Consider the following 27428-nt stretch of genomic DNA (forward strand, 5'->3'; position numbering starts at 1 on the left):
TTCAGGCGGAGATCCTGTACTCATTCTTGGGGAGACAGTCAGTACTGCTGCCTGTTAGGACAGAATCTTGACTATGGGCCAGTGCTCTGAGGCTGTGACATCCTAATGGTATTAAATAGCAATCACATACAAGGTCTGGCAGGCCAGCCATAGAAGGGCAGATACCGTGTGAGCCTACTTATATGAGGAACCTAAAGCAGACTCATAGAGGCAGACGGTGGAAAGTGGGGCCAGAAGCTCGGGCGGGGGAATGGGAGCTTCTGGGCAGCGGCACAGGGCTAGTTGCGCAGGACGAGTGGGAGTGGACTCTTCTGTCAACAGGGCGTCTGGGCTCAGCACTGCTGCATGTGCGCGTGAGCCATGTTGAGAAGGTGAGCTTACGCTAAATGTCATCAGGATGATTAAAAACAAGGTTGATGGGAAACTCTCCCAGGGGCATCTTGCTGTCACAACCTGGACCTTCTGGCCACCATTAACGTCTTTAAGTATGGAAGCGTTGAAATGTTAGTGCGTGTCACTGATGCTCTTTTAAGGTGTGTACCACGTTAGTCTTCACCAGGAGGTAGTCCTCTGATAACAGGGGAGCCAGAGCTAACTGAGTCTTTGCAGGTAACTTCTGGCTTAAGAGAAAATACACAGGATAATGGAAGAAATTGAAAGGGCGTCCAAAAAAGCAGACAGACAGATTCTAGATACGGAGCATCCTTCAGGACACTGGTCCAGTTCCTTCAACAACAATATGGCATGAAAAAGAGGCAGGCAGAGGAAGGATTGCTCCAAAATAGAGAGACATAAGAGCAACGTACAGATCTCGACTAGATCCCGATTGAACCCACATAATTGTTAAAAGACATTTGAGAATACTTGGGTAAGGTTTCGTATTTACTGGGTAGTAAATATCGGTGAATTATTATTATTTTAGATGTAAAAATGGCAGTGCAGTTAGGTGTAAAATGCCCATGTTTTTAAACACTTACAAAATACATAGGACTCATTTTTGCAGTTCGCTTCAAGATACTTCATACTTTTTAACCGCAAAAACTAGAAAGGCAAAGAAAAAAGGTACGACACTTGGAGCAAGTATAGCAAGTCTTAATAATGTTGTATTTGGGTTGTGTGTGTGTGGAACTCCTTGTGTAACTCTCTGTACTTCTGCACGTATTTGAAAAACTTCCAAATGCAAGGCCACACGCGGGCATCGGGAGCTCCTTGACGTGGATGAGCTTGACTTCACCTTTGCAAGAGCCCCTTCACGACCTCCTTGTGGGCCGGGCCGGGCACTGAAGGGGGCGCTCGGCTCAGGGGAGCCTGCGTCTGTGTGCTGTTCTTCTCCGTACCAGTGGGAATCACCGTTCCCTGATCCGTGGTGTTTCTATCTGCCGTAGCGCACGGAGGTGCCTGCTGTAGGGAAGAGGGGATAATACATGTGCGTGGTTGTGTTTCAGAAATGTCGCTTGAATCTTACTGTGCAGAAAGCTGTGACTGTACCATGATGACTTCTTCGGGATCACACTAAAGCCATGGCCCCTCTATTTCATCGTAGGATCACCTTTTCAGAGAAATCAGAATGAGGGAATGAACTAAAGGACACTCGCAGATAAGCAGTTGCATATTTGATCCGAGGTCCACAGATGCTGAGGAAGACCAAGCCGTTATTGGAGACCGGGTTGATCGGGATTTGCTTCCAGATAATGGGGCTGCTTCTCCCTTGAGAAGGAGACACCGACGGTTAGACCCGCAGTCGGGGCCGTCTGGTGATGCGCATGCTCTGCCTCTGTGGGAGGAGCTTGTCACCTCGCTTGTCACAGTTCCTGTTGTCCGGGCTGGGTGGGGATCCATGAGAGAAGAAGAACGTCGTGTGTCTGCCTCGGGTCTGATGGGAGAGCCCAGAGCAGCGTCACCAACATTTTCTAACAGACTCTCTGCTTCTTCCTGGACGCAGGCAGCGTTTCTGCCTCAGTGAGATTTTAAATAGCACTCTGTATTAAACCTTGACTATTTTGGTCTTCTGAGAAAAGATTTTTTTTTTTTTAAATAAAAATTCAGTGATCTGAAGAAATGTGCACAGTTCTGAGAAATGTCATCTTTGGAAATATTTTAAAAAGCAAAGTAAATGTCCTTAGGTTGACAGTTGATTCCCCCGTGGACCATATAATTATTAGAAGCTTCAGAAATACAGAATTCACTTCTGTTTGCAATTCTTTTCTCTTCTGTGGGGTTAATTCGGGGAAAGGGAAAATGAAGGACACATGTTAGAATCCTGTGAGATGAAAAATGAAAGACACTTCATCTTCACGGATACGGTTCAACAGAATTACAAAACAGTTGTAATGAATTGGTCTAGTCCTGTTTGCAAAACCCTGATCTTTTTCAGTAGTACATTCAGTCCCTTACACTTTTTGTGAAAATATTTTTGAGCAGTATTATTCCAGCACCCTTGTGGTTTGTGCCACATCCTCATCTTTTGCCTGAAAAATGTTGCTTCGTTTTTCCTCACCCCTTTTCCCAGGGATTGATTTAGTTTCAGAGTAACACTTATTCTATACAGGTTTTCTTTCAGTTTCTTTTATTTTCTTAGCACATTTTACCTAACATTTATTTCTGTTTAATGGGGAGAAGTTGCTTCATGAATCAATAACTGTTATTACCTCTAATTAAGACATTTTGTCCTTGCCATGGATTGTAATAAAATTGAGTCAGTTGCAGAATTCCTTGTTAACTTTTCCACTCTTTACATAAAGTACACTTTGTCCTTTTGGACGGGTCGTTGCCACTGTGTGGAAGGAAGTACAGCTTGTGATAAGTACGTAGCTAATAAAGTATTTCTGATATTGGGACCTGCACACTGCTGTTTTCATTGACTCAGGAACCTTCTGGGTGAAAATATATGTTTAATCTATTTATCAAATTATTTTATTTTTTTTCTGTTTGTCCCCTTTGTTCATTCTTTGTTTTCCTCTCTTTTAAAGTCTGTTTGTTTTTCTGACGGTGCTGGGTCTCTGTTGCCGCGCGCGGGCTTCCCCTGGTTGCGGTGAGTGGGGCTGCCCTTCCTTCTGCCGCACGGGCTCCTCATGGCAGCGGTTGGTCATTGTGGTACACGGGTGGCATGTGGAATCCTCCCACACCAGGGATCGAGCCCGTGTCCTCTGCATTGGCGGGTGGATTATTATCCACAGGAAAGTCCTAAAAGATATGTTTCGTTTCATGCCGTTTTCATGTAGAACACAGAAGCCCATTTCTTAGATGACTCTTCTTAGAATTGCTTCACAACGAGTACCATTGTGTCATCTTCCGTGCATTTTGAGATTCCAGATAGACACAGGCCAGTGTTAGTTCCCATTTGGATTTAGGTAAAAATGAGGAGTCTCAGGAAGGACTTCTCAACAAGAGATAATCCTGTGACAGAAGCTGACGGAAGCAGACGCTCAAGCATCGAGCCGTGCCGGCGAGTGCGGGGAGCTGCCCTTTGCCTGTCGGCCCCCCAGCTGCGTGTCTGTGCTCGCCCTTGTCCGAGGTCCGTCAGGGCAGGGAGCACGCAGGGGCTGCCTCCTTCTCTGCTGGCTGCTGCTGCAGCTGCCTGGGCGCATCCACTCTTGACCTTCCAGGCACTGTTTGTTACATCAGAGAACTTTCTGTCTCTTTCTCGACCTGTTTTCCATAAGCCCACAGGTGAGTTCTCTGGGCCTTAGAAATACTAATGTAAGCCATAAGCTTGCACTTAACTTACTTTTGTAGTTGTGTCTGTCACACATCGCACTGAGACTCCTTCTAGCATTAGCCCTGTTACCTCCAGTCCTCCTTTCCCTGACCTTTTCTTGTCTCTTGGAATCTTTCGCTCTGGTTGCTTCTCTTCAAACACTTGTCCAGCTGTTCTCTGACTCTTCTCGCGTCTTCTGTTGTAAATTCAACCATGATCTAAGCTGTTCATGCACCACAAGTTGAAAAAACGTCAGTCTCTGATGCCAGCCTCTTCCTGCTTCCTGAGTGTGGCAGCTGCGTGGCGTCACCTGAAGGCCTGGCTGTCTTAAACTCAGAAACTTAGAAACAGTGACTCGTTTCCTTTGAACACCTGCTACCTGAAGCCCCAGTCTCACTTCAGTTTGGTTCTAGTGATTTTCAGTCCCTAAAACTGCATCATGGAGATATCCTTGGTGATTAGAAATCTGCTTCTCCCTTCCTCCAGAGCCAGGAATCTAGCGGGTGTGTGTGTGTGTGTGTGTGCGTGCACACGGGCAGCATATGTATAGAAATATGCAATACAGCGAGTGCCTTATATACAAGCCTTCAAGCTGTGGACTTTCAAAGATGTGAGCGTGCATTGGCCTGTCCAGTCACACAGATCGGGTCACATGTCAGGTGTACACTGTCACGTGAGAGCATCTTCTGCACGTGGCTGTGCTTCTGTGAACTTTGTGCAGAATACAGCAGTCCATTATCTTTATTTAAACGGAATGTCCAGAAGCAAGTGTGGAAGCAGTGGCAATGTAGCTGGTAGTACTGTACCTTTTCAGATACTATACTGTAAGATTAAAAATATTTTCTTTATTTGTATTTGCTTTTATGTATTATTTGTGTGAAAAGTATTATAAACCTATTACAGTACAGTACTGTACAGCTGATTGTGTAAGTTGCATATCTTTGCTGACTGTGGGACTTATGAACAAATTGAACTTATGAATGCACTCTTAGAGTGCAACTCATTTGTATGTAGGGGATGTGGTGTATATTCCTCCAAAAATTGTAATTTTATTGACATATTTATAGACAGGTCATAAAGTAGTTGTACAGTTAATTTTCTGAAGAAAGTTGCTAAGAGCAGTTATGGACATCTGTTTTCATTTCTTTTGGGTGTGTACAGAGCCATGAGATTGCTGGGTCAAAAGGCTGGTGTAGGTTTAATTTTGTTGGAAGCTTCCAAGGCAGCGGTACCATTTGAACAATTGAGCACCAAATGTTTGGTGTGCACACACACACAGGCACACACATGGACACACAATGCACCCAGATGCACACACACGACAGCAGGTGTACACATATATGCACATATGTGCATCCAGATGTGCATAAACATGATACACATACACACAATGCACCCAGATGTACACATACGCACACCAGGCATACACATATATGCACATATGTGCATCCAGATGTGCATAAACATGATACACATACACACAATGCACCCAGATATACGCACACGACACCAGGCGTGCACATATACACACATCTGTGCATCCAGATGTGCATAAACATGCACACACACAAATGCATCCAGATGTACACACACCTGCACCCATATGTACACATGCACACACACACACACATGTGCACTCAGCTGTACGCACACATGCACATGAACACAGATGTGCACACAGACATATATGCACATGAGCACACAGAATATACAGACGTGCACACACACACCCAGATGCACTCATGCACCCAGACACACACACACACGTGTACACAGATGTACACACATACATATGTGCAGCCAGATGTACACACATGTGGACCTAGATGTACATGCGCACACCCATGTGCATGCATATGCATTTACACCAGACACACACACACACACGAACCCATGTGTACACACACTTGCACACAGTGCACCCATGTGCACCCATGTGTACACATGTACACACAGATGCACACACATGCACACAAATGTTCGCCCACATGCACCAAGGCACACACACACATGTAAACACTGAGGCACACAGATGTACACACGTGTATTCACACACATAGGGATACATGTGCACACACATGCACACAGCAAATGCACAGATGTTCACAGATATAAACACATATTCACACACATGCACACATGTGCACACAACCTACAGTTAGGGTGACAAATGATACATCAAAGCTGACACACGATATGGAACATGCAGAAGGAGGTGAAGGCTCCAGAAGACCTGCACAGTTTATTGGCGAGGAGCTCAGATGCTGGAGTGAGGCAGCTATGGTGTCCAACCTGGTTTCAGCTCCTGCAGCTGCAAGATCTGGGAAGAGCGCCCACCTCAAACTCCAGTTTCCTTACCTGTAGAATTGGGACAATAATTGTATTTTTTTTGTAAGACTCTAGAGAGGATCTGATAGAGTGCCTGATGAACTATGGGCAGAGGTTTGTGACATTGTACAGGAGACAGGGATCAAGACCATCCCCATGGAAAAGAAATGCAAAAAGGCAATATCATTGTCTGAGGAGGCCTTACAAATAGCTGTGAAAAGAAGAGAAGCGAAAAACAAAGGAGAAAAGGAAAGATATTCCCATTTGAATGCAGAGTTCCAAAGAATAGCCAGGAGAGATAAGAAAGCCTTCCTCAGTGATCAATGCAAAGAAATACAGGAAAATAATAGAATGGGAAAGACTAGAGATCTCTTCAAGAAAATTAGAGATACCAAGGGAATATTTCATGCAAAGATGGGTTCGATAAAGGACAGAAATGATATGGACCTAACAGAAGCAGAAGATATTAAGAAGAGGTGGCAAGAATACACTGAAGAACTGTACAAAAAAGATCTTCATGACCCAGATAATCACAATGGTGTGATCAGTCACATAGAGCCAGACATCCTGGAATGTGAAATCAGATGGGCCTTAGAAAGCATCACTACAAGCAAAGCTAGTGGATGTGATAGAATTCCAGTTGAGCTCTTTCAAATCCTAAAAGATGATGCTGTGAAAGTGCTGCACTCAACATGCCAGAAAATTTGGAAAACTCAGCAGTGGCCACATGACTGGAAAAGGTCACTTTTCATCCCAATCCCAAAGAAAAGTAATGTCAAAGAATGCTCAAACTACTGCACAATTGCACTCATCTCACATGCTAGTAAAGTAATGCTCAAAATTCTCCAAGCCAGGCTTCAGCAACATGTGAACCGTGAACTTCCAGATGTTCAAGGAAAAGGAGTACGTCAAGGCTGTATATTGTCACCCTGCTTATTTAACTTATATGCAGAGTACATCATGAGAAATGCTGGGCTGGAAGAAGCACAAGCTGGAATCAAGATTGCCAGGAGAAATATCAATAACCTCAGATATGTAGATGACACCACCCTTATGGCAGAAAGTGAAGAGGAACTAAAGAGCCTCTTGATGAAAGTGAAAGAGGAGAGTGAAAAAGTTGGCTTAAAGCTCAACATTCAGAAAACTAAGATCATGGCATCTGGTCCCATCACTTCATGGCAAATAGATGGGGAAACAGTGGAAACAGTGTCAGACTTTATTTTTTGGGGCTCCAAAATCACTGCAGATGGTGACTGTAGCCATGAAATTAAAAGACGCTTACTCCTTGGAAGGAAAGTTATGACCAACCTAGACAGCATATTAAAAAGCAGAGACATTACTTTGCCAACAAAGGTCTGTCTAGTCAAGCCTATGGTTTTTCCAGTGGTCATGTATGAATGTGAGAGTTGGACTGTGAAGAAAGCTGAGCGCCGAAGAATTGATGCTTTTGAACTGTGGTGTTAGAGAAGAGTCTTGAGAGTTCCTTGGACTGCAAGGAGATCCAACCAGTCCATCCTAAAGGAGATCAGTCCTGGGTGTTCATTGGATGGACTGATGCTGAAGCTGAAACTCCAGTACTTTGGTCACCTCATGTGAAGTGTTGACTCATTGGGAAAGACCCTGATGCTGGGAGGGGTTGGGGGCAGGAGGAGAAGGGGACGACAGAGGATGAGATGATTAGATGGCATCACCGACTCGATGGACATGTGTTTGAGTAAACTCCGGGAGTCGGTGATGGACAGGGAGGCCTGGCATGCAATTCATGGGGTCACAGAGAGTCGGACATGACTGAGTGACTGAACTGAACTGAGAGAGGATGGCATGAAGAAATTGATATCCGAGTTAGGTTCACTGAGTGTTTGCTTTCGTCGTTAATCTCGGCATCTTGTGGTTGGAAATAATGGATGCAGCAGAGGCGTGGTCATTGTCGTTCCCTCACCCACTCAACCTGAATAGCAGACAGGAGCGGAGCCCTGACTCTGAGAAGCCTGCGGAATTAATGAGAGCGCCCCTCACTGTGCGGGCAAGAGACAGCAAGGATGGTTTTGAAGCATGTATGAGGCTAGAGGGACTCTGGAGGCCCGAGCCCTTTGGGAAGGGTGTCGTCAGAAATCTCAGTGCGGACGCCTGATGGCTGTGCTCGCAGCTTGCTCCCTTCACGACCGCTTTCCTCAGTAGCGTGTGGCGTGTTAACGTCTCACATACTCACACCCTGGCCAGCTGTGGTTGATGTGGCCACTGTGAAGTGTTTTGTGGACAGAGATACACTGTACAAATGTCATGGTTACTCTAGCCCTGTGGTTCTCAGAGTGGGGTCTCCCCTGGGAACTGTTAGAAATGCATATTCTCAAGTTGTCTTTGGGTCTCACCCTAGTAGCTACATGAGAAGTCTCAGAGTTAAGTAAACATATTCATTTCAAATAAATGCATCTTTGGGCCAGGAGAAAAAGGCAGACATTTTACTTCTCCACTTTAGTTCAGAATATATAAAACATCTATGTGTAGACTTTATCATAACACCACTATTTCAGTTCAGTTCAGTCATTCAGTCATGTCTGACTCTTTGCAACCCCATAGACTGCAGCACGCCAGGCTTCCTTGTCCCATCACCAACTCCCAGAGCTTGCTCAAACTCATGTCCATCAAGTCGGTGATGCCATCCAACCATCTCATCCTCTGTTGACCCCTTCTCCTCCTGCTTTCAATCTTTCCCAGCATCAGGGTCTTTTCCAATGAGTCACTACTTCATATCAGGTGGCCAAATTATTGAAGTTTCAGCTTCAGCATCAGTCCTTCCACTGTTTAGCCAATGACATGATCACTTGAGAAGTCTAAATGTGAAGGACTCATTGGTACATTAAAGTTGATTATTTTTGGAGAAATGGAATCAAATTTGAGGTCTTTCTTCTGCAATATGGCACTTGTCTTAATTATCAGTGGAGTTTAGATAATACTTGTTGGCACATTTTGTTACTTAATAATTAGAATTGTTCTCCCACCCCTGGGAACCAGAGTTTATCCCTAAAATGAAGCATTCGTTAGTGACTCCACACATATATCTTTTAATATAGTAATACAATTAGAGAGGAATGTATGTTTTTACTTTTCATTTCATCAACTGCTTGGAGAAAATTCTAAATGTTTGAATCGCTCCAACTCCAAGCTGATTAGTAGGAAGCAAAGTATAGACATTTCTCTCTCAAGTTTATGGAAAAGGGAAATAAAACAGATTTTCCCCCTCAATTTAGGACTTTCAGAGAAGGTTGAAATAGAAAACCCTTTACTAAAAATCCTCACACATGAGCATGTATTTAAATCTGTTCACAGGGTTTTGTGGAGGCTCATGGCAGAAAATAGAAAGTATGATGTAAATTCGTGAAGATGGCAAACTGTCTCAAAGGGAAAAGGGAAAACATGTTTTCACGACGTTGCTTCTGTGGCTCAGGCGGTGTGTCGTCAGCTGCCCCGGAGGCGGCTCTGATGCTTGGTCAGCTGGGGCATTTGCTTCCGCTCTGCATGATTCCTCGCATCTGTGCATTCTGTCTTCCAGGCATACGTGTACGAGACCAGCTCCAGCACTTTCTCCCGCAGACTTGCAGGACACACCAGCACGGTCACCGCTGTGGCCTTCAGCCCGGCCGCCGCTCAGGTACGGCTTCCTCTGTTTCATACAAGTCTCATGTCACAGCTGTTGTATCTGTCAGGCTGTGTTTGGGTATAATTTTATCATATTTAAGTTTACATGCTAGTTTTCATTGAGCGCAGGGAGATGAACTTTGAAAAGCTACCTTTACTGTGGAGGAAGAGGAATGGAGGGTTTTTCATTTTACAATGAAAGTATTTGTCATTCTGTGCCAATGGACATTTGCTTCAACAGAAATGTAGAAAAATAAGGAGATCTTCGTGGACAGGAAGATGGAAGAGGAAAGCAAGTACAGTGAAGTAAGGAATGGATTTTGAAATTCCCCAGAAAAGAATTTGGAGGGAGAAGGAGAGCCACAAAATGTAAAGAATCTTAATTAGGAGAAGGGATTAGGATAAAGTAATATCTGTTACAAGTAAACCCAGAAAAGTGAATGATCTTGTTATTCAAATACAGAGGGGGATCAGAATCCCCAAATACTCAATTTTCATTAGTATTTAATACTGCTTACATCTCTTACTCTAGATCCGCCTCTGTTTGTGTCTCTGGTTGTCTGGTCAACACTGGCTGCCCTGTGGTGGCTCTGGTGCTGGTCAGGCCCAAGACCGTGCTGGACTTGAGGGGGCAGCTGGCAGGCTCCACAGACCTTCTGGCCGTGTTCCCGCAGTCCAGACCGCATCTAAGGGCGCATTCATGAGGATTAGCAAAGTGGGCACTAGCCTCCGCATCTCCTGGTCAGGAAGGAGACGCGGACTCCCGGGGTGGTGCCAGCTTTGTTCCAGGGACGCTGCATAGCTTTGGGGGAAGCCAGGAGGCAGATCCCATGGCTGGTTTTTTTTCTTTGTAAATTAATTTTAATTGGGAGAGATATTATCCCCTTTCAGAAATTGAAGTTTTGAGTCCCTTGGAATAAGTTGCTAGATATGGTCCCAGAGTAGACTTTTTCATTATTGATGTTGCTCAGGTGTCAAAGTAAGACTTGTGAGTCTTTTGGAAGAAGCTTATACTTGTACTGATAAAATGATTCCAACAGTGCATGTGACTCAGAGCAAAGGGCTCTGACACTGATGAGGGGTCCTACTGGCTGCCGGGTAGCGGGACCTCCACAGGGCTGCCGAGACCTGAGGGTCTGTGAGGACGCTTCCCGCTGCGGTCCTGCCAGGATGCGCAGCTGTGCTGGGCGGCCAGGTCCAGTGTGGTCTGGGGCGGGTGGTCAGCTTTGGGTCTAGAGAAGGTGGTGTGTTCGTCTTAAGATGCTTCACTGTTGAGGTGGAGGTTAACTTCACAGTTAATCTATCCCGGCTGCAATGGTTGCCAAGCAAGACTGTGATTTCCAGCAAAATGATGCAGGGCATTCAAACCGGAGGTCAAAGACGACGAGAGAGGGAGCATGCAGGCTGCGGGGAGCGGGTCCGCGGCCCCGCGGGGAGGAAGGCGAGGAGACGTGCGAGTGAGCCGCAGAGGAGAGCCGCTGCGCGCGAAGACAGAGGTGGGCACGTCTGCTGGGGTGCCCGGCAGTCACAGATACAACTTGACTTCATGTCTCCCAAGGGATCTTACGTTGCTATCACAGCATCCATTTTACCTGATGTCAGTTATAAAATAATTAATGGAATACAGCCTAGATGAAAGGTAACATAAAAGCCCTTTCTTACTGACAGTGGATATTTAGGGTATTAAGTAGGTGTTTATTTTCCGTTTTCCATTTCTGTGCCATGTGGGTTTTTTTATGGAAAATTCTGCTTTGGTCTTCCCACCTTTATAGGGTTTCATTTAACTACGTCACTAACATTACCCAAGAAATAGAGTAGGAATGTGAGAGACCTCAGACTGTTTATGCAAACAGACAGGACACAGGTGGAGGCCAGCTCCAGGTGTGGCTTAGACCCGGCGGAGGAAAAACCAGGAGCAGTGACGGGATGTGTGTGCGGCGCCGTGACCTCTGTCCTCCCTGCCTCGGGCCAGCTGGTGTCTGGGGAAAGGGGAGTAAAGGGATGGAAATCTGGAAAATTCTTATTTTTCTTTAAGATATTGATACTTTGATAATGGACATTTGAATTGTTCTTGATGTTATCGTGTTGATGTACATCTCTGTGTACACAGCGTTTTCTGTAACTAGGGTTATCAGGAGCAGTAGAGCTGAGTAAAATAGTGAAACTTTGAAAGGATTCTGATAAATACAGACAAACATTTTTCAAAGTGCTGCTTGCTTCCCCACCAGCATCAGCTGTTAACACTTTGATTATCTTGTTAAGTTCATTATCAAGAAACAGTGTCCCATTATTTTGATTTCAATTTCTTTGAATATTAGGGAGACTACCCATTATATCATATGCTATCACATATTCAGGTTTTTTCTTCTCATTTGTAAATTATTTGTTTTTCTCCTTCATATCTTTATCTTTTTGTTTACTGATTGTTGCAGCTTTTAATTTAAAATTGACTGTGATGATGTGTGTGCTGGCTCTCCCGTAATGCAGCTCCAACTCACTGTAGATCAGAAATTGTTTCTTCAGTGATTATAGTTAAATATACAGATAAGTACATATGCCTGCACTCTTAATAGACTTTCATAAGTTTAGGAATAATCAGAAAATAAGTGGTATTTAAGGTGTTTGTATGTAGAGTACATCATGAGAAACGCTGGGCTAGATAAAGCACAAGCTGGAATCAAGATTGCCAGGAGAAATATCAATAATCTCAGATATGCAGATGATACCACCCTTATGGCAGAAAGCAAAGAGGAACTAAAGAGCCTCTTGATGAAAGTGAAAGAGGAGAGTGAAAAAATTGGCTTAAAGCTCAACATTCAGAAAACTAAGATCATGGCATCCGGTCCCATCACTTCATGGCAAATAGATGGGGAAACGTTTAGTGGAAACAGTGTCAGACTTTATTTTTTTGGGCTCCAAAATCACTGCAGATGGTGACTGCAGCCAGAAAATTAAAAGATGCTTGCTCCTTGGAAGAAAAGCTATGACCAACCTAGATAGCATATTAAAAAGCAGAGGCATTACTTTGCCAACTCTGCAGTGATTTTGGAGCCCCCCAAAATAAAATTTTTTATTTTTGTAATTTAAAGAAATGTAATATATTACATTTGAAAAGAATCAATAATTTTAAAAGAATTTAAATTATATTAAATCATTGACTAAGGGATTTCAATCTGTTCATCATGAGTGGAGTCAACACAAATTGAAGGCCACTCTGCATGTGATGGTCAAAATCTACTCGAGTTCTACATGTGCTAAATAAGATATTGAAAGACTTAAGGAAACTAGGTCTTACAGTTTAAACATTAATAGGTTGGATGAAAATTTACAAATGAAAATGAGCTGCAGGTCATTTTCTTCTGCATGAGATCGCTATGGTGCATCGAGACCCCCGTTGCCGTGGTGTCCAGCACCCAGCGCCCTGTCTGCATGGCTGGTCCTTGTGCATCAGCATCTCCTCTGAGGGACTGTGCTGGTGGAAGAGGCTGCAGCGTGACAGAGCCTCCGCTCCCCAGCAAGTGCTGGGAAGAGGCCTTCCTGCGTGAGCATCCACGGCCCTGGGCAGGGGCATCCTGCCTGCCTCCAGCCTGGATTTACACCCAAGTCAAGGGGCCATGGGCTTCCCTGGTAGCTCAGCTGGTAAAGAATCCGCCTGCAATTCAGGAGACGCCCGTTCGATTCCTGGGTCGGAAAGATCCCCTGGAAGAGGGAATGGCAATTCACTCCAGTGTTCTTGCCTGGAGAATTTCATGGACAGAGGAGCCTGGTGGGCTCCAGTCCGTGGGGTCACAAAGAGTCGGACATGACTGAGTGCCTGAGCACAGCGTGGGGCCGTGTCCCACACAGACGTGTTTGCATATTTGGGACCTGACATGAAGCAACTGTGTTTACTCTCAGCTTCACTTTTTGATAAGACTCGAAATCCTAAATGAAACAGCAAAGCATAAATATTGAACAGCACAGTTCATTCCCTGTCAGCTACTGCAGATCATCAGGAATCACAAAGAATCCTGAAATCACCCCGCCCTGTTTCTCCTCAGGAACGCGCACTATTGAGAAGTCCAGTCCTCTCTGTCTCTTAGCCATCTTGATCTTGTTTTCCTGGAAAAAAGAAAGCAGTCTTTTCCGGCCCTCTGTTCTCTCTTCGGCACCCTGAGGATGGGTTTTCCATGGCCTCAGGCCCACCAGTTTCAGCGGGCTGAGTGCATTTGTGCTTTCTGTCTGTGCACGGCCGCCTTGTTCTCTGCGTACCGCTTCCCCTCCCTGTAATTTGTATGCTGACGTCTCCTGGATCAGCCGGGCCCATTGCTTGTCTTGTCTTTGTCAAGCTACCTGTTTACTGATGGAGTTGCAGCCTCACACTGACGTGGGAAGTGAGTTCCTGGTCGGGAGATGGCCCTGAAAATCCGGTGGCCGCCCCGTGTCCTGCGTTTCCAAGCTGGGGGGCCTGTGTGGCTCGGGGGGCTGCCCGGGATTTCATCCTGCCCGTACAGTTGCATTGTTTCAGAGGGTGGTGTGTGTTTACGCCAACATTTGTTTCTCAATCTACGTCCTTTAGTCTTGTGGTTACAGGAAAATATCTTCCAGATTTTTGCAGTCGAATGTCTGTGGCTGATGCTTTTTTGTGATGTTACAATTTTCATTTTTGGTTGGAGAGTGTTGGGGGGGCCCCATTTGGGGTCCTGAGCTGATTCCATTTTATTCCATTTTTATTTCTGTGCCGACTTCCAGAAGTCGCCGTAGAAGTAGAACTATATATTTAGGAAGAACTTAAGGACAGCTCCTGTGATAATTAATTTTATGTCCTCATGACTGGTGAGGGAGGCCAGACGCCTGGTGAAACACTGTTTCTGTGCGTGTCTGGAGGGTCTCCAAGGAGAGGGGCATCTGTGCTGGTGAACTGTGGAAGGACTGCCCTCCCACAGTGGGGGCCTCACCCCACTGCCGAGGGCCTGGAACCGCGCACCGTGGAAGGGAGGGTGAATTCCTCCCTTCTCTTAAGCAGGGCGTCCGCCTCCTCCTGCCTCAGACATCAGCCCCCTGGCCCTCAGGCTGCACTGAGTGACCCCTCCAGCCATCCTGGATCTCTCAGCCTCCATCTCCACATGGGTCCCCTCCTGGAATAAATCTCATTATAACGTGTCCTTATCTGTCCTGCTGGTTCTGTTTCTCTGTAGAACCTAGCTCCTCTCCTTATTCCTAACTGTTACTTTGAAGCTCACATGTTCTTGGTACTGGGATAGAAACCTGCCCTGTCCCCCCCACAGAGACAGTCTTGTCAGGGTGCGCTGGACCTTAGCTCCTACACCTGGACTTCTTGTCTTGTGGGGAAATGCATTTGAATGGTTCCTCAGGTCCCTGTCCCAAAACATGCACAACTGTCCACTTGCAGCCAGACTCACATCCCCGGTCCCTTCACACTGATGCTGGGAGCCCCTAGCGGAGCTGACGTTTCCAGACGTCCCTGGGCTGCAGCGCTGCCCAATCCGAGCCCACCCGTGTGAAGCCCTGTCCCAGCTTCTCCCAGTCCCCCCGGTTCCTGCTCTGTCCGGGGGCTGGGAAGGAGCCCAGCAATTGCCTCATGTCCATGCCGACTGACTGCCCTCTGCCTGGGCCACTGTGGGCCTTTTTTAAAGATTCGTAGTAAGACCAAGTATATTAAATATTATTTTGTCATTGAAGCTCCCAGTATTGAGTGTCCACACTGTTAGCACACAGACTGTGGCTGAGATGTTTCTCCTAAACTCTCCAAACAGAAATCTGATGACCTTTTTTTAAAGAAAGCATTTCTCCAGTTTCATTTTGCTTCTTATATGCCACTCTCTAAAGAGGAAAGAGGCAGGAGGAAGGTGTTAGGGCAAGGACCAGCTGGCAAATCTTGTAACAGTGATATTTATCAACTGCTTTTTAAAAAATTATTGAAGTATAGTTGATTTGGGGCTTCCCTGGGGCTTCAGCTAGTAGAGAATCTGCCTGCAATGCAGGAGACCCTGGTTCGATTCCTGGGTCAAGAAGATCCCCTGGAGAAAGGGATAGGCTACCTGCTCCAGTATTCTTGGGTTTCCCTTGTGGCTCAGATGCTAAAGAATCCTCCTGCAATATGGAGTACCTGGGTTCAATCCCTAGGTTGGGAAGATCCCATGGAGGAGGGCATGGCAGCCCACTCCAGTATTCTTGCCTGGAGAATCCCCATGGACAGAGATACCTGGCGGGCTACAGTCCATGGGGTCACAAACAGTCAGACACGACTGAGCAACTGAATTGAACTGAGACTGCAGCACGCCAGGGCTCCCTATCCTTCAGTATCTCCTGGAGTTTGCTCAAACTCATGTCCATTGAGTCAGTGATGCCATCCAACCATCTCATCCTCTATTGTCCTCTTCTCTTCCCACCTTCAATCTTTCCCAGGATCAGGGTCTTTTCCAGTGAGTCGGTTCTTCTCATCAGATGGCCAAAATATTGGAGCTTCAGCTTCAGAATCAGTCCTTCCAATGAATATTCAGGGTTGATTTCCTTTAGAATTGACTGGTTTCATTTCCTTGCAGTCCAAGGGACTCTCAAGAGTCTTCTCCAGCACCACAGTTCAAAAGCATTAATTATTTGGTGCTCAGTCTTCTTTATGGTTCAACTCTCACATCTGTGCATGCCTACTGGGAAAACCATAGCTTTGACCATATGGACCTGTGCCTGCAAAGTAATGTCTGTACTTTTTAATATGCTGTCTAGGTTGGTCATAGCTTTTCTTCCAAGGTGCAAGCGTCTTTTAATTTCATGGCTGCAGTCACTGTCTGCAATGATTTTGGAGCCCTAGAAAATAAAATCTGTCACTGTTTCCACTTTTCCCCCATCTGTATGTCATGAAGTGATGGGACTGGATGCCATGATCTTAGTTGATCTTAGTTTTTAGAATGTTGAATTTCAAGCCAGCTTTTTAACTCTCCTCTTTCACCCTCATCAATAAGCTGTTTAGTTCCTGTTCGCTTCAGTTACACAGATAGATATTTTCACTCTTTTTCAGATTCTTCTCTCATGTAGGTGAGCACAGAGTAGTGAGCAGAGTTCCTGTGCCGTGCGGCAGGCCCTCGTTGGTTATCCGTTTTATATCAGGTCGTGTGTGCGTCTGTTCATCCCAAGCTCCAGGAGGGGACCTAAAGTCCCAGGAGAGTGAGTGGTGAGAATGTTGTGTTTCTGGTTTTTCTCTGTGAGGACCTTGGGGGCAGACTTTGCCTGCCTTGTGTGATAATCGCGCTACGGTACAGCCGTTTGACGTAAACCTGGCGAGGCTGGGGCTTGCCGTGGCGGCCTCATCAGGGCATGCTCACTCTCTGGGCCGTGTGTACCTGTCTCGTCGCCTGAGACGAGGGGGCCCCCAGGCGGAGCCCTGCCCCCAGGACGTGATGCGCGCGTGCTGCGTGCGTGCGCGTGCTGCGTGCGTGGTGCGCGCATGAGGTTCCCCTCCTGGAGGTTCAAAAGTCACAGTGGCCTCGGTGAAAAGTTATCAGCCTTCCCAGTCAAAATAGTCCTGTTTTTCTTCGAATGCAGCAGCATGTTTTGGGGGCAAGAACACCGTGAAGGTCTTGTCTGGTATGTCAGTCCACGTGTAGCCGATCAAGTGACGTGAGGGTCCCTCTCCCAGACCTCAGTCTTCTGGAGCCTCAGAGGGCGCAGTGAACCTGGCGGACAGGCTGGCTGTAACTTTCTAACTGTAGTGACTCACAGGACCGTGCCTTCCAGCAAGGCAGCGTCCTGGAGAATGGGTCTCTGTTTGTTTGTTTTTTTTTGAGTGTGGATTTCGACAGACTGCTGTGCTTCCTATGTGTGACTTTAGTCAGGAAGTACCCAGACCTGCCAGGTTCAAGGTGGGGTGGGGACTCGCTGTGACTCCAGAGGCTCTGAGCTCGTCCATGAGCGTGGACAGCGGCGGACGGTGTGTGTCCGCCAGCTTGTCGGGCGCCTGGGCGTCCACAGCCTCGGCTCTGAGCAGTGGCCTTGTGCTGCCGACTTAAGTGACACCAGGTGTATCTGCTCATTTACTGGAACTATTTCAAGAGCTCACAGGATGGCAGCGGTGCCCAAGCCCGGCTAGCACACAGGTCGAAGCCAGGTGTCAACAGGCTGGGAGGCAGGGGCCAGAGAGCTTTCCAGAAGCTGGGAGGGTCTGGTCAGGGCCTTGCACCAGCCGGGTGGGTTCCAGCCGAGCCCCCCTGCTGTAGTCAGATGGAAGCAGGCGCACAGCTGCCTGGGCTGCATCTGACAGTGGTTCCCTTGCCGTGGGTGGCGTGGCCCGAGCCGGCAGGGGGCTGCCACCTGCCATGTGGGTGTTGGGCACCTGGGGTGGGGTGTCATCCCCAAAGGGCGATGCAGTGAGGCCGGAAGGGCCTCCTGGGGTCAAAAGAACAGTCCTCACGAGGGACGCTGCCCTCGGGTTGGAAGCCTAACTCATGTCGTGGAGATGCACTTCGGGTGCCTGCCTGGCTCTTCTGAGAAGCCCCAGAAGTGCTGACCCTTCCTTTTAAAGCTCCCTGCAGCCCTCCTGCCATCAGGATCAGAAAGTCAAGGCAGCTGTGAACTTGGGAAATAAGTTTTACTATTTTCACAGCTTGCGTTTTAACTTTTAAAACAAGCGAGAGAATTCTATTTTGATTAACCCTAGTCTTTAAAAATTATGTTGGCAGAGAAAAGACTTATGCTACCATGTCTGTCTGAACCGTTACTCCTGTGTGTTTGTCTCTTGTGAGAAAACAGAGCCTCACAGAATCTTCTTGCTCTTGATTACAACATTTAGACAAATGAAGCTCAGTACTGAGCAGGATGCACCCTCTGGTTGGAGACGGATTGAGGTCAGCACAGGTTGTCGAGGCCAGTTTAGTCTGACCAGGGCCACTGAGCCCGAGAGGCCGGGGTCGCTTTTCGTCAGAAATGCTGGCTCCTGTCAGACCTGGGCCACCGCTGCCGCTCACTGAGGGTTTCACTGTCACTTTTCAACTTTTTCCTTTGTTGAAAATGGGCTCCTTTTCCTCCTTGAGTGAGTGATGCTCCACACTGGATGTTCGCTCATTGCAGGAGCAATGAGCCGATTTATTCAAAGTCTAGTCCGTGTTGTGGGAGTCCTCGGGGTGCTGGGGGCCAGGAGGTGTGAGACTCTCGGGGCGGAGCCTGCCTTCTCGGGCAGGTTTCTCAGGGGCCGCCGTAGGTCCGTCCTTTCTCAGTCTGCGGGCAGCCTCTGAGTGCAGCCGTTCCTGTCCTCATCTTGAGCCTCCGTGTCTGGGCTTCTGCAAATGCCCGGCTCCTCTCCTTTAGACCCACGTTCTGCTTCCAGCTCTACGTTACACCTCCAGGCCGGGTGTTCCTCGTTACAGGGCCTGCCCGGTGGATCCTCCCTTGTTTGACTGTAGGACCGCCACCCACTGGCAGCCTGTGTCCTGGGTCTCCACCCCCACCTCGTCCACTTGCTGTTGAACATAACCCAACCAGTTATCGCATCACTTGTGATTTTCCCTCCACCCGTCCCCTCTGCCCCTCTCTCACTTGTAGCAAGTTTTACAGACACTTCTTACCCACCTTCCCCTCACCTGGTCTTCCATTCAGCAGCAGATCCCACCCCACCCCTGACTCTCAACCCCTTTAGTCACAGCCTTCCTCCCCCTGGACTGTGAGAGCCCTGTGCCAAGACATAACAGGAGCGCAAACTCTGGGTTTCCCCGGTGGTCCTGCCATATGCCTGCTGCCCCGAGAATCAGTGCTCTTCATGTTCAGAAGGGCCCCAGTGTAGGAGCTCAGGGCCGTAAGTCCCCTCCTTGCACTGCTTCTTAGTAGTATCTGCCTGATTTTTTCAGTTACTTATTTTAATTGGAGGATAAACAGACATTTCTCCGAAGAAGACATACAGATGGCTAATAAACACATGTAAAGATGCTCAACATCACAATGAGTTACCATCCCACATTGGTCAGAATGGCAATCATCAAAAAATCTATAAACAATAAATGCTGGAGAGGGTATGGAGAAAACAAACTCCCCCTGATTTTGATGTCACCTTTTCATGTTCATTTAGTCCAGAAGACCTCCAAATTTCTCTTTTGGTTTCTTTGCTGGTTCTTCACTGGGTTATCTAAAAATGTGTTCTGCTTGCAAACCCTTGGGAACTTTCCCAAGATCTTTATTGATTTCTGATTTAATTCCACTTGGTTACAACACATTTTTTGCATGATTTGAATTTAATGAACTTTGTTTCATGTTCTGTGTTTACTTGAAAAGAATGTCTAGTCTGGAGCCTTCTATAAGTATAAACTAAGACAAATGGGCAAAAGCATTCTTCAGATCGTCTTTATCCATAATAATTGTCTACATGTTCTATGAATACTGAAAGTGGCATTGAAAAGTCTATGATCCTGAGTAAGGGACTCTTCTCTGAGGATCCTCCACTAAGAGACCCTCTTTCCTTATAATTCTGTCAGCTTTTGCTTTATGTGTTTTGAAGTGCCTGCATTGCGTTTAGGATTGTTATGTTGTTTTGGTGGTTAGATCCCTTTACTTTTATGAAATGGTGTCTTTTTCTTTACTTCCTTTGAAATACACTTGATATTAACATGGCCACTCCAGCTTTTTGACTGGCATTACAATAGGATCTCTTCATTTTCTTCTTCAACCTGCCTGGTCTTTACATTGAAAGTATGTTTCTTTATAAGTGGTCCTCAGCTTTGTCCTACTCTTATCCAGTCTGATGTTCTCTGTTGTTTAATTGGTATATTTAGGCCATTTACATTTAATGTGATTATTGATATGATCATGTTTAAGACTCTCACTTTGTTTATTTGTTTTCTACTTGTCCATATGCTATATTTCTTTTTCTGTCTTCTTTTCGCTCAGTTGGATTTTTTTTGTACTGCTATTTTGTGACTTTTTCTGGAGTCTAGCTATAGCATGCTATTTTAGCAATCTGAAGTTGCTTGAAGTTTTGAAGTGTACACTTTAATTTATGGCAGCATGCCTTCAGGTTATATTATCCCACTTTATCTATGAAAACTGAAAGTGTTAGTCACTCAGTCATGTCCAACTCTTTGTGACTGCATGAACTGTAGCCCACCAGGCTCCTCTGTCCATGGGATTCTCCAGGCAAGAATATTGGAGTGGGTTAACATTCCCTTTTCCGGGGGATCTTCCTGACCTGGGAATCGAACCTGAGGCTCGTGCGTTGCAGGTCAGTTGTTTACCATCTGAGCCACCAGGAAGCCTTGTATCTGTCGTGAAACCGTGTAGGTGTCTGTAAGCGTCTGCGCTTCTCCTCCCCGGTCCTTAATCTCTGATAATGATGTGTTTCACTTTTCAACATGCTGTAAATTCACATTATATTATTATAAGTTTTGTTCAAACATTATCTTTAAGCAGATTTAAACCATAGCAGTGACATCTTATATATTTGCCATGCAGTTCTTCACTAAACCTCGAGACTTGATTTTCTTATCTCTAAAATTGGGTTGTTGAATTATATAATCTCTGTGATTCTAGAACAGCTAAGAGGGTTGTTACAGTGTTGAATTCTGTGTGCAGGTGCACATGTGTGTATGGTGTTTTTAAATATTATCTTTATTTTTTTATTATTTTTTGCCATGTGGCATGTGGGATCTTGTTCCCTGACCAGGAATTGAACCCATGCCTCCTGCAGTGGAACTGTGGCGTCTTAGCCACTGGACCACCAGGGAGTTCCCTGGTGTTTTTTCTTTTGTATCTATGTAGATATATATATTCTTTACTTTCTTTACTTTATACCCCATATAATTATATACATTATGCAGTGAGCTGATCTTAAAGATTACTGTATGCACTGGATAGGGCACTGAGCAGCGTAAGGGTCTGTTGGCCGAGGTCTGATACCGAAGTGTGGCAGAGCCCGTACTGAGCCTGTCTTTGTCTGGATTCAAACCCGAGAGGCATCAACTCTCACTTTTGATTTTGCCTCTGATGCCTCTTGAGTTTTCTGTCAAGTAGCTGCCAGCCTCCATGTGTGCTGTGTTAAATGAGTCCCATTTAGAGTTTCTCTTCCTGGCCACATACCCAAGCCTAATTTCTTATTTGTAGCCAAAGACAAAATGGTTTGAGTTCAATTTAGAAATTTTCTTATGTTCATTAGATATTAATATGTACTGTGTAATATCACTATTCTAAGTGATATTTATTAATAAGCATTTATTTATTTGATTATCACATCCTGGATAAGTGGATACTTAATTATCCTCATACTACAGATGGGGAAACTGAGGCATGAAAAAGTTAGCATACTTGAACAAACCCATGTGGTTGGCGAGTAGTCATGCTAAGGTTTGTTTTCCATCCAGCTGACTTCAGGTCCCACCTTCTGGAGCACTGTGCCCACACTGCACACCCAAGGAGCTGTGTAAGAACAGAAGAGGGATCCTAAGTGCCCTGTGAGTGTGGGAAGGCTCCCAGGAGAAACGGGGTCTGAAACGCACAGGATGAGACGGGAGACCACCTCTTGCTCACAGAGACCTGTGGGCCAGCAGTATGTTCTCCATTGTAGATTCTCTGACCAGAGGTGAATTCTGCATCAAGATTGTGAAAGAGCTGCTTGGCTTGTTTCCATTTTGTGAGAGGCAGTACACATCCTGTGAACGTGGCATTAATGCTGTTTGCTTTCAGACGTCCAGTGCTTTCAAACGTGTGTTTTCATATATGGTGCTCTGGTTCTGAAGAGTATTTTATTCCCAGATACTTCCTGACTTTCTCATCATGCCCACATCATAAAAGTTAATTTCACTTCTAAAAAATCTACAGTATCTCCCTTTTGGAAAATGTTCTGCAGATCTTAGCAAAGTCAACAGCCAAACCATAAATTTAAATGTAGTGCAGACTTGCGGAGTAGGAAGCCTGCTACTGTCACGTAATTTATTTTAATATTCAAGCAATTTCCTATGATGGCCAGAAAAAGGACCACAAATTGATCTTTCACTGTAGCATAAGCATAACCTGTCCAGATGATTATTTACGAAGATGAAACAAATAAGGTGTTGACCTCAAGGTTTCTGACAGAATTTCTTCAACAGAAGAGGAAGGAAACTGAACTTCTGGAACTGGTAGGAGCCATCATTGTGCTGGAAGCCACCCGAGCGGGTGAGGCTGTAATGGCCACATGGAGAGGGCGTCGTGTTCCCCAGCACGAGACAGGGTTTCCAGTTTGAACCGTTCGTAGCAGAGTCTATTCCAGGGCTCCAGTTGCCAACGTCAGTCAACTGACGTCTGTTTGGCTATAGATTTATGGCTCTTGTGCTCTGGAGAGGTGTGGAATCTATTTTAGCTCAGCAGCAGGAACTCGAGTTGGAGAGTCATGCACAGTACACAAGGTGAACTTTCATCAAAGTCTGCTGGAGTGTTGCTGAGAAAGTAGGGATATCTGTGCCCTGTCCCACGTGTGCTCTTTGCACAGGTCCATCAAGAGGCTGGACATTTGAATGTCCCACTGGAGCATCAGGATGGGGGTCAGAGCCCACGCTGGGAGCTGCTGTGTTAAGTGACCTGGACGGCGGTACACAGGCCGACTCCACATGCACTGTCCCCCTGGGGGCCTGCCAGCACTTGGCTGGCCAGACTCAAGGTTTCAACCCCTGCCTGCTACCCACTCTTCTAGGAAGGCCCACATCCATCACTCAGTAGCAAGGACCCACTGGAACCCGAACCCAGGGCTGATGTTGCGCCTCAGTGGTCTAGATGTTCCATCTACAACCTGGCCAGAGACAGCGCAGGTGTCGTTACCTGCATGAAATCAGTACTGCCCCAGGCCACCGTGGACAGACCTGATTAAAAAAAGCAGAGAGAAAGTTCTAACCACAGGTATGCTCCCAGATCACTGATTAGCAGACCTAAAACAGAGTTCTCCAGTGAGGAAGGCGTTTGATGTCCAGAAGCCATTGCTAATTTGTAGGAAATGGCAAGTCCAGAGAAATGTTGGATTTACACCAATTTCTGATGAAACGCAGGTCACACTTGCTAGTTTGAACCCAGAAAGCACTAAATCATGTGGGGAAATACAATGACATAATTTACTCAGTACTCACAGTTTTAAGAAATCATGAAATACTATAAAGGAAGGGTTTTTATAGATATTAAGGTTTCTGGGAGCACTGAAAAGACATCTGTACATTTTACACCATAGTCTCCTGTTGATGGTTCTATGAACTTTTACTGTTTATGTTTTTGCTGCAAGCATTTTGCATATCTAATTGACTATAAGGCAATTTTGCTATAAAAGATTAAATAACCAAAAATTAAAAGTTACATTTAAAGGCACATAATGTGAAATGAATAACAAAAAATAAAAAGTTTTTATTGTGAAATACAAAATATTTGAATAATTTAAAATGCATGTAGAGTCATGGCAATCATGTATAAATGACCGATTTTATTTTGTGGGTCGCCTTCCACGTCTTTCCTTTGTAGTATTTTATACTTTTTTTTACTTGTTGATTCATCTTCTCATTCAGCATTGCACTTTTTCTTCTTTTGCTAATATTCTCTCTTTACTAGGAGGGCTATCGGTTTCCCAGGACAGGGACGTGGTTTGTACCCGAGCCCTGCTGTGCACTCTTGGTTCACTGTCGCTTGTCACACATCCCCGTGACAACTCTGCTCCTTCAGATCACCAGCGGATTTGCAGAGCGATGTGTCATCATTTTCTGGTAGAGGATGCAGTGCGGCTCTGCGCTCTCACTTCCGGTAACTTTACTCCCGTTTTCTGCCTGGCTGCCGTGCACGGTTGTCGTCCACTGTCTCAGGGCTGCCCCGCCTGTCTGCCACGGTGTAGATCACTATGAGGGCTTTGGCTTGTGTCATGTGAAAACAAGGCAGTGTGTCGATGGAGAAGCGAAACCAGAGAGTCAGACAGACGGTCACCAGTGCTTTAATCTCTCCTGCATGATTGGTTTATGGCCAGTTAGTCACGCACTGAAAATGCTGTGGCAAAGGTGCTTGTGGCAAAAGTTCTGGACATGTCTGATAACATGTCTGAAATGTTTGACTGCTTGTGGCTCCATTATAAAACTGAAGGCTCAATATTATTCTGGAAAATTCTCACTATAACACTGTAATTGACCTTATGTGACCTCACGGTCACCATTTTGCTTAACTGCTGCATAATTTTCCCTGTAGGATTTTGGTGAAAAAGCATAAATGAAACTGTAAATGTAAGTCCTCAGCACAACCTCCAGGATGTTGTCCCACAAGGTCTCAGCTGGCCTGCTTACCGGCTCTGTCGCCCGCACCGTTCATGGAGGTCCCGTGCCAGCCCCGCATCACTGCTGCCCTCGGTGTGATCCTGTCAGACCCCTACTCAGCCTGGGGCCTCAACACTGTCTTCTCTGACCTTCCCCTAAAATAAAGTCAGCTTCAGATCTCGGCCTTTTGATAACAGCTTCAGATCCTGGTGTAAAAAGCACACTGGAGAAGGAAACGGCAGCCCACTCCGGTATCCTTGCTGGGGAGCCCCATGGACAGAGGGGCCTGGTGGGCTACTGTCCGTGGGGTGAAAGAGTCGACATGATGAGCGGCTGAACGCAGCACAACAGTGAACGGCTCACGGAGTGTTACATTCTCAAATTATCAGTTTAGCGTCGCTTCTCCACTGGAATCTGCGTTCCTCGGGAGGATGGTTTTTCTTCTTCACTTTCATTATTACACCTGAGAGTCAGACCTGTCACCAGCAGAGCAGAAGCTCAGTGTCTCTTGGGGAGTGAATCGTGGGTGTGTACGTGCACGAGTGTACATGTGTGTGTGCATGCATGTGCATGCCACGATCCCGTCATCACTGCTGACTGCTGCGCTCACTTGCCCCCATGTGGACCAGGAGTCACAGTCTTCCCTGAGGGCGATTCCCTCCTGTGGGGGCAGAGACACACATATGAGACCCAGGGTCCAAGACACTGCTGTGCTCTGGTCTGCTCTGCAAGCATTTAAAGTGATGAATTGGCAGAAACACAGAGTGAGTTTATGTGTAAAATGTAGACTTTCGTACAACTCCAAACCAGCTTAGAAAGAGTGGCCCCTTCCAGTGTTGCCTATGAATCCATCGAAGGCCGCTGGTCCTGCCGCCCTGGAGTGAGATGGCAAAGGGGCTACACACGGAACGTCTGTTTTGTGGCTTCAGAAGTTGGAGGTCTGGGAGCCTAAGCTGTTTATTTTTGTCTCCGGACTCACTGCGTTGGTATTTTTGTTTGTTCACACCTGTGCTGGTTCGTATCTAAGCCTGCGCTTTCCAGGAATGACACGCAGGGACACGAGAGGGGTAAAGCAGGGCCTCCAGGCTCAGCGGGTCGGGGGCGTTCTGCCCTCCCCCGCGGGCGCGGCTCTTCCCCGCGGCTCTGGAGCGGAGGGGGACCTTGGTTACTGGATCCCCAGCCTGCACAGCCGTCAGCTTTTCCATTGGGAGGCTGTGTGCCTCTGTGCCCAGCTGCCATGCCGTCCTGCCAAGCCACTAAGTTCTTCCAGATCTCGAGGCCGAGGGGACCGCGGGCCTACAGTTCTCAGCTTGGAAACGAGTTCGGAGTCAAGTTTCCACAGTTGCCTTAAATTGGAAGGCACCTCCTGTGCGGTTTGGTTCTTACTTTGCTGGTTCAGATGATTATGACTTGTTTGTTAGTCTGTTTGCTCATGGTCCATTTTAGCAGAGCTGGAATTGTCGCACTTTAGAGCTGGAAGTGACTTGAAAGATCATAGAGAACACTGTCCTTATTTTACATTTTTGATAAGATACACCCCGCCCCCAGAGAGGAGTCAGGCCACGGGGCTCACGGGCACAGCCTTGGTGTGGAACCTGGGCTGCAGGTCAGCCGTGTCCCCCTCCCCGGTCCTAACCCAGCCCTGCATGCTAGCAGGGACAGGCCTGGTTTGCGCTCCACGTTCATGAGAATCGCTCTAAGAGCGATTTCTTCTAGGAGGACTGACCTTGAGAATCCTTATGGTTCCATAGCAAGTTGTCATGTTCACATAAAGTTAATATTTATTTAGCCTTCAAAGTCATCCTAAAAGGTGTCATCATTTCTTACAGAAAAACAAACAAGGGAGGTTGAGATGGCCCCAGGGTCACACAGCTGCTGAGAGAGGGTTCTGAAGAGAAATCCTGCATCCACAACCAGAAACTCCCCACGACAGCCTAGCTGATCCCTTTTTTCCTGCCTTTCTGACTTACTATTATATTTACTCATACTTTTGTGACTATTCGTTCCTAATGTTTTTGAATACTCGTGTTTTATTAAAACAGCAAGCATTTTCTATTGACTGTAAGCTTCATTAGCACCAGTAAAGTGAGGGGTCTTCTGTGGCTCGTCCCCAGCCTGCGTGTGACTGTAACACCGCGTGAGCTGGTGGATGTGGTAGATCTTCCAGATGCACACCACTATAGCCCGAGCTCATGCCATAAGATTAATTCCTAATTGCTATTCTAAGGTGCATTATAAAGATTCAATGAACATTTGGCACCAGCACTTCCTTCTGACATTTGACAAGAAAGAGAAGAAGGGCTTACTTGGTCTGCTGGAGACAGAACATCGTGGGTGGAGGAGGCAGGCACGGGGGGGGGGGAGCGGGTGGGGGCACAGACCCGCCAGGTGCAGGAGGGGGAGGTGGGGTGGGGGGCACAGACCCGCCAGGAGGTGGGTGTGGGGTGGGGGCACAGACCCACCAGGTACAGGAGGGTGGGGTGGGGTGGGGGGCACAGACCTGCCAGGTGCAGGAGGGGGAGGTGGGGTGGGGGTCACAGACC

The 27428-nt window shown here is 46.6% G+C and overlaps 1 protein-coding gene across 18 annotated transcripts in view; it reads left to right on the plus strand.

Moving 5' to 3' along the window:
* WDR27 (WD repeat domain 27) overlaps nucleotides 1-27428 on the plus strand; it is a 246485-nt gene that overhangs the window by 59920 nt on the left and 159137 nt on the right. For 13 of the 18 annotated variants that reach the window (XM_070461527.1, XM_070461538.1, XM_070461528.1 and 10 more), the window contains one exon: nucleotides 9576-9674. In XM_070461527.1, coding sequence (XP_070317628.1) covers nucleotides 9576-9674 — 99 coding nt within the window. Of the gene's footprint in view, nucleotides 1-321; nucleotides 2844-9575; nucleotides 9675-9902; nucleotides 10106-24199; nucleotides 24389-24820; nucleotides 25063-27428 lie in introns of those variants that run through there. The other 5 variants (XM_070461526.1, XM_070461531.1, XM_070461535.1 and 2 more) reach the window with 5 other exon arrangements.

The sequence above is a fragment of the Odocoileus virginianus genome, chromosome 34 (genome assembly GCF_023699985.2).
Source record: "Odocoileus virginianus isolate 20LAN1187 ecotype Illinois chromosome 34, Ovbor_1.2, whole genome shotgun sequence".
NCBI lineage: Eukaryota > Metazoa > Chordata > Mammalia > Artiodactyla > Cervidae > Odocoileus > Odocoileus virginianus.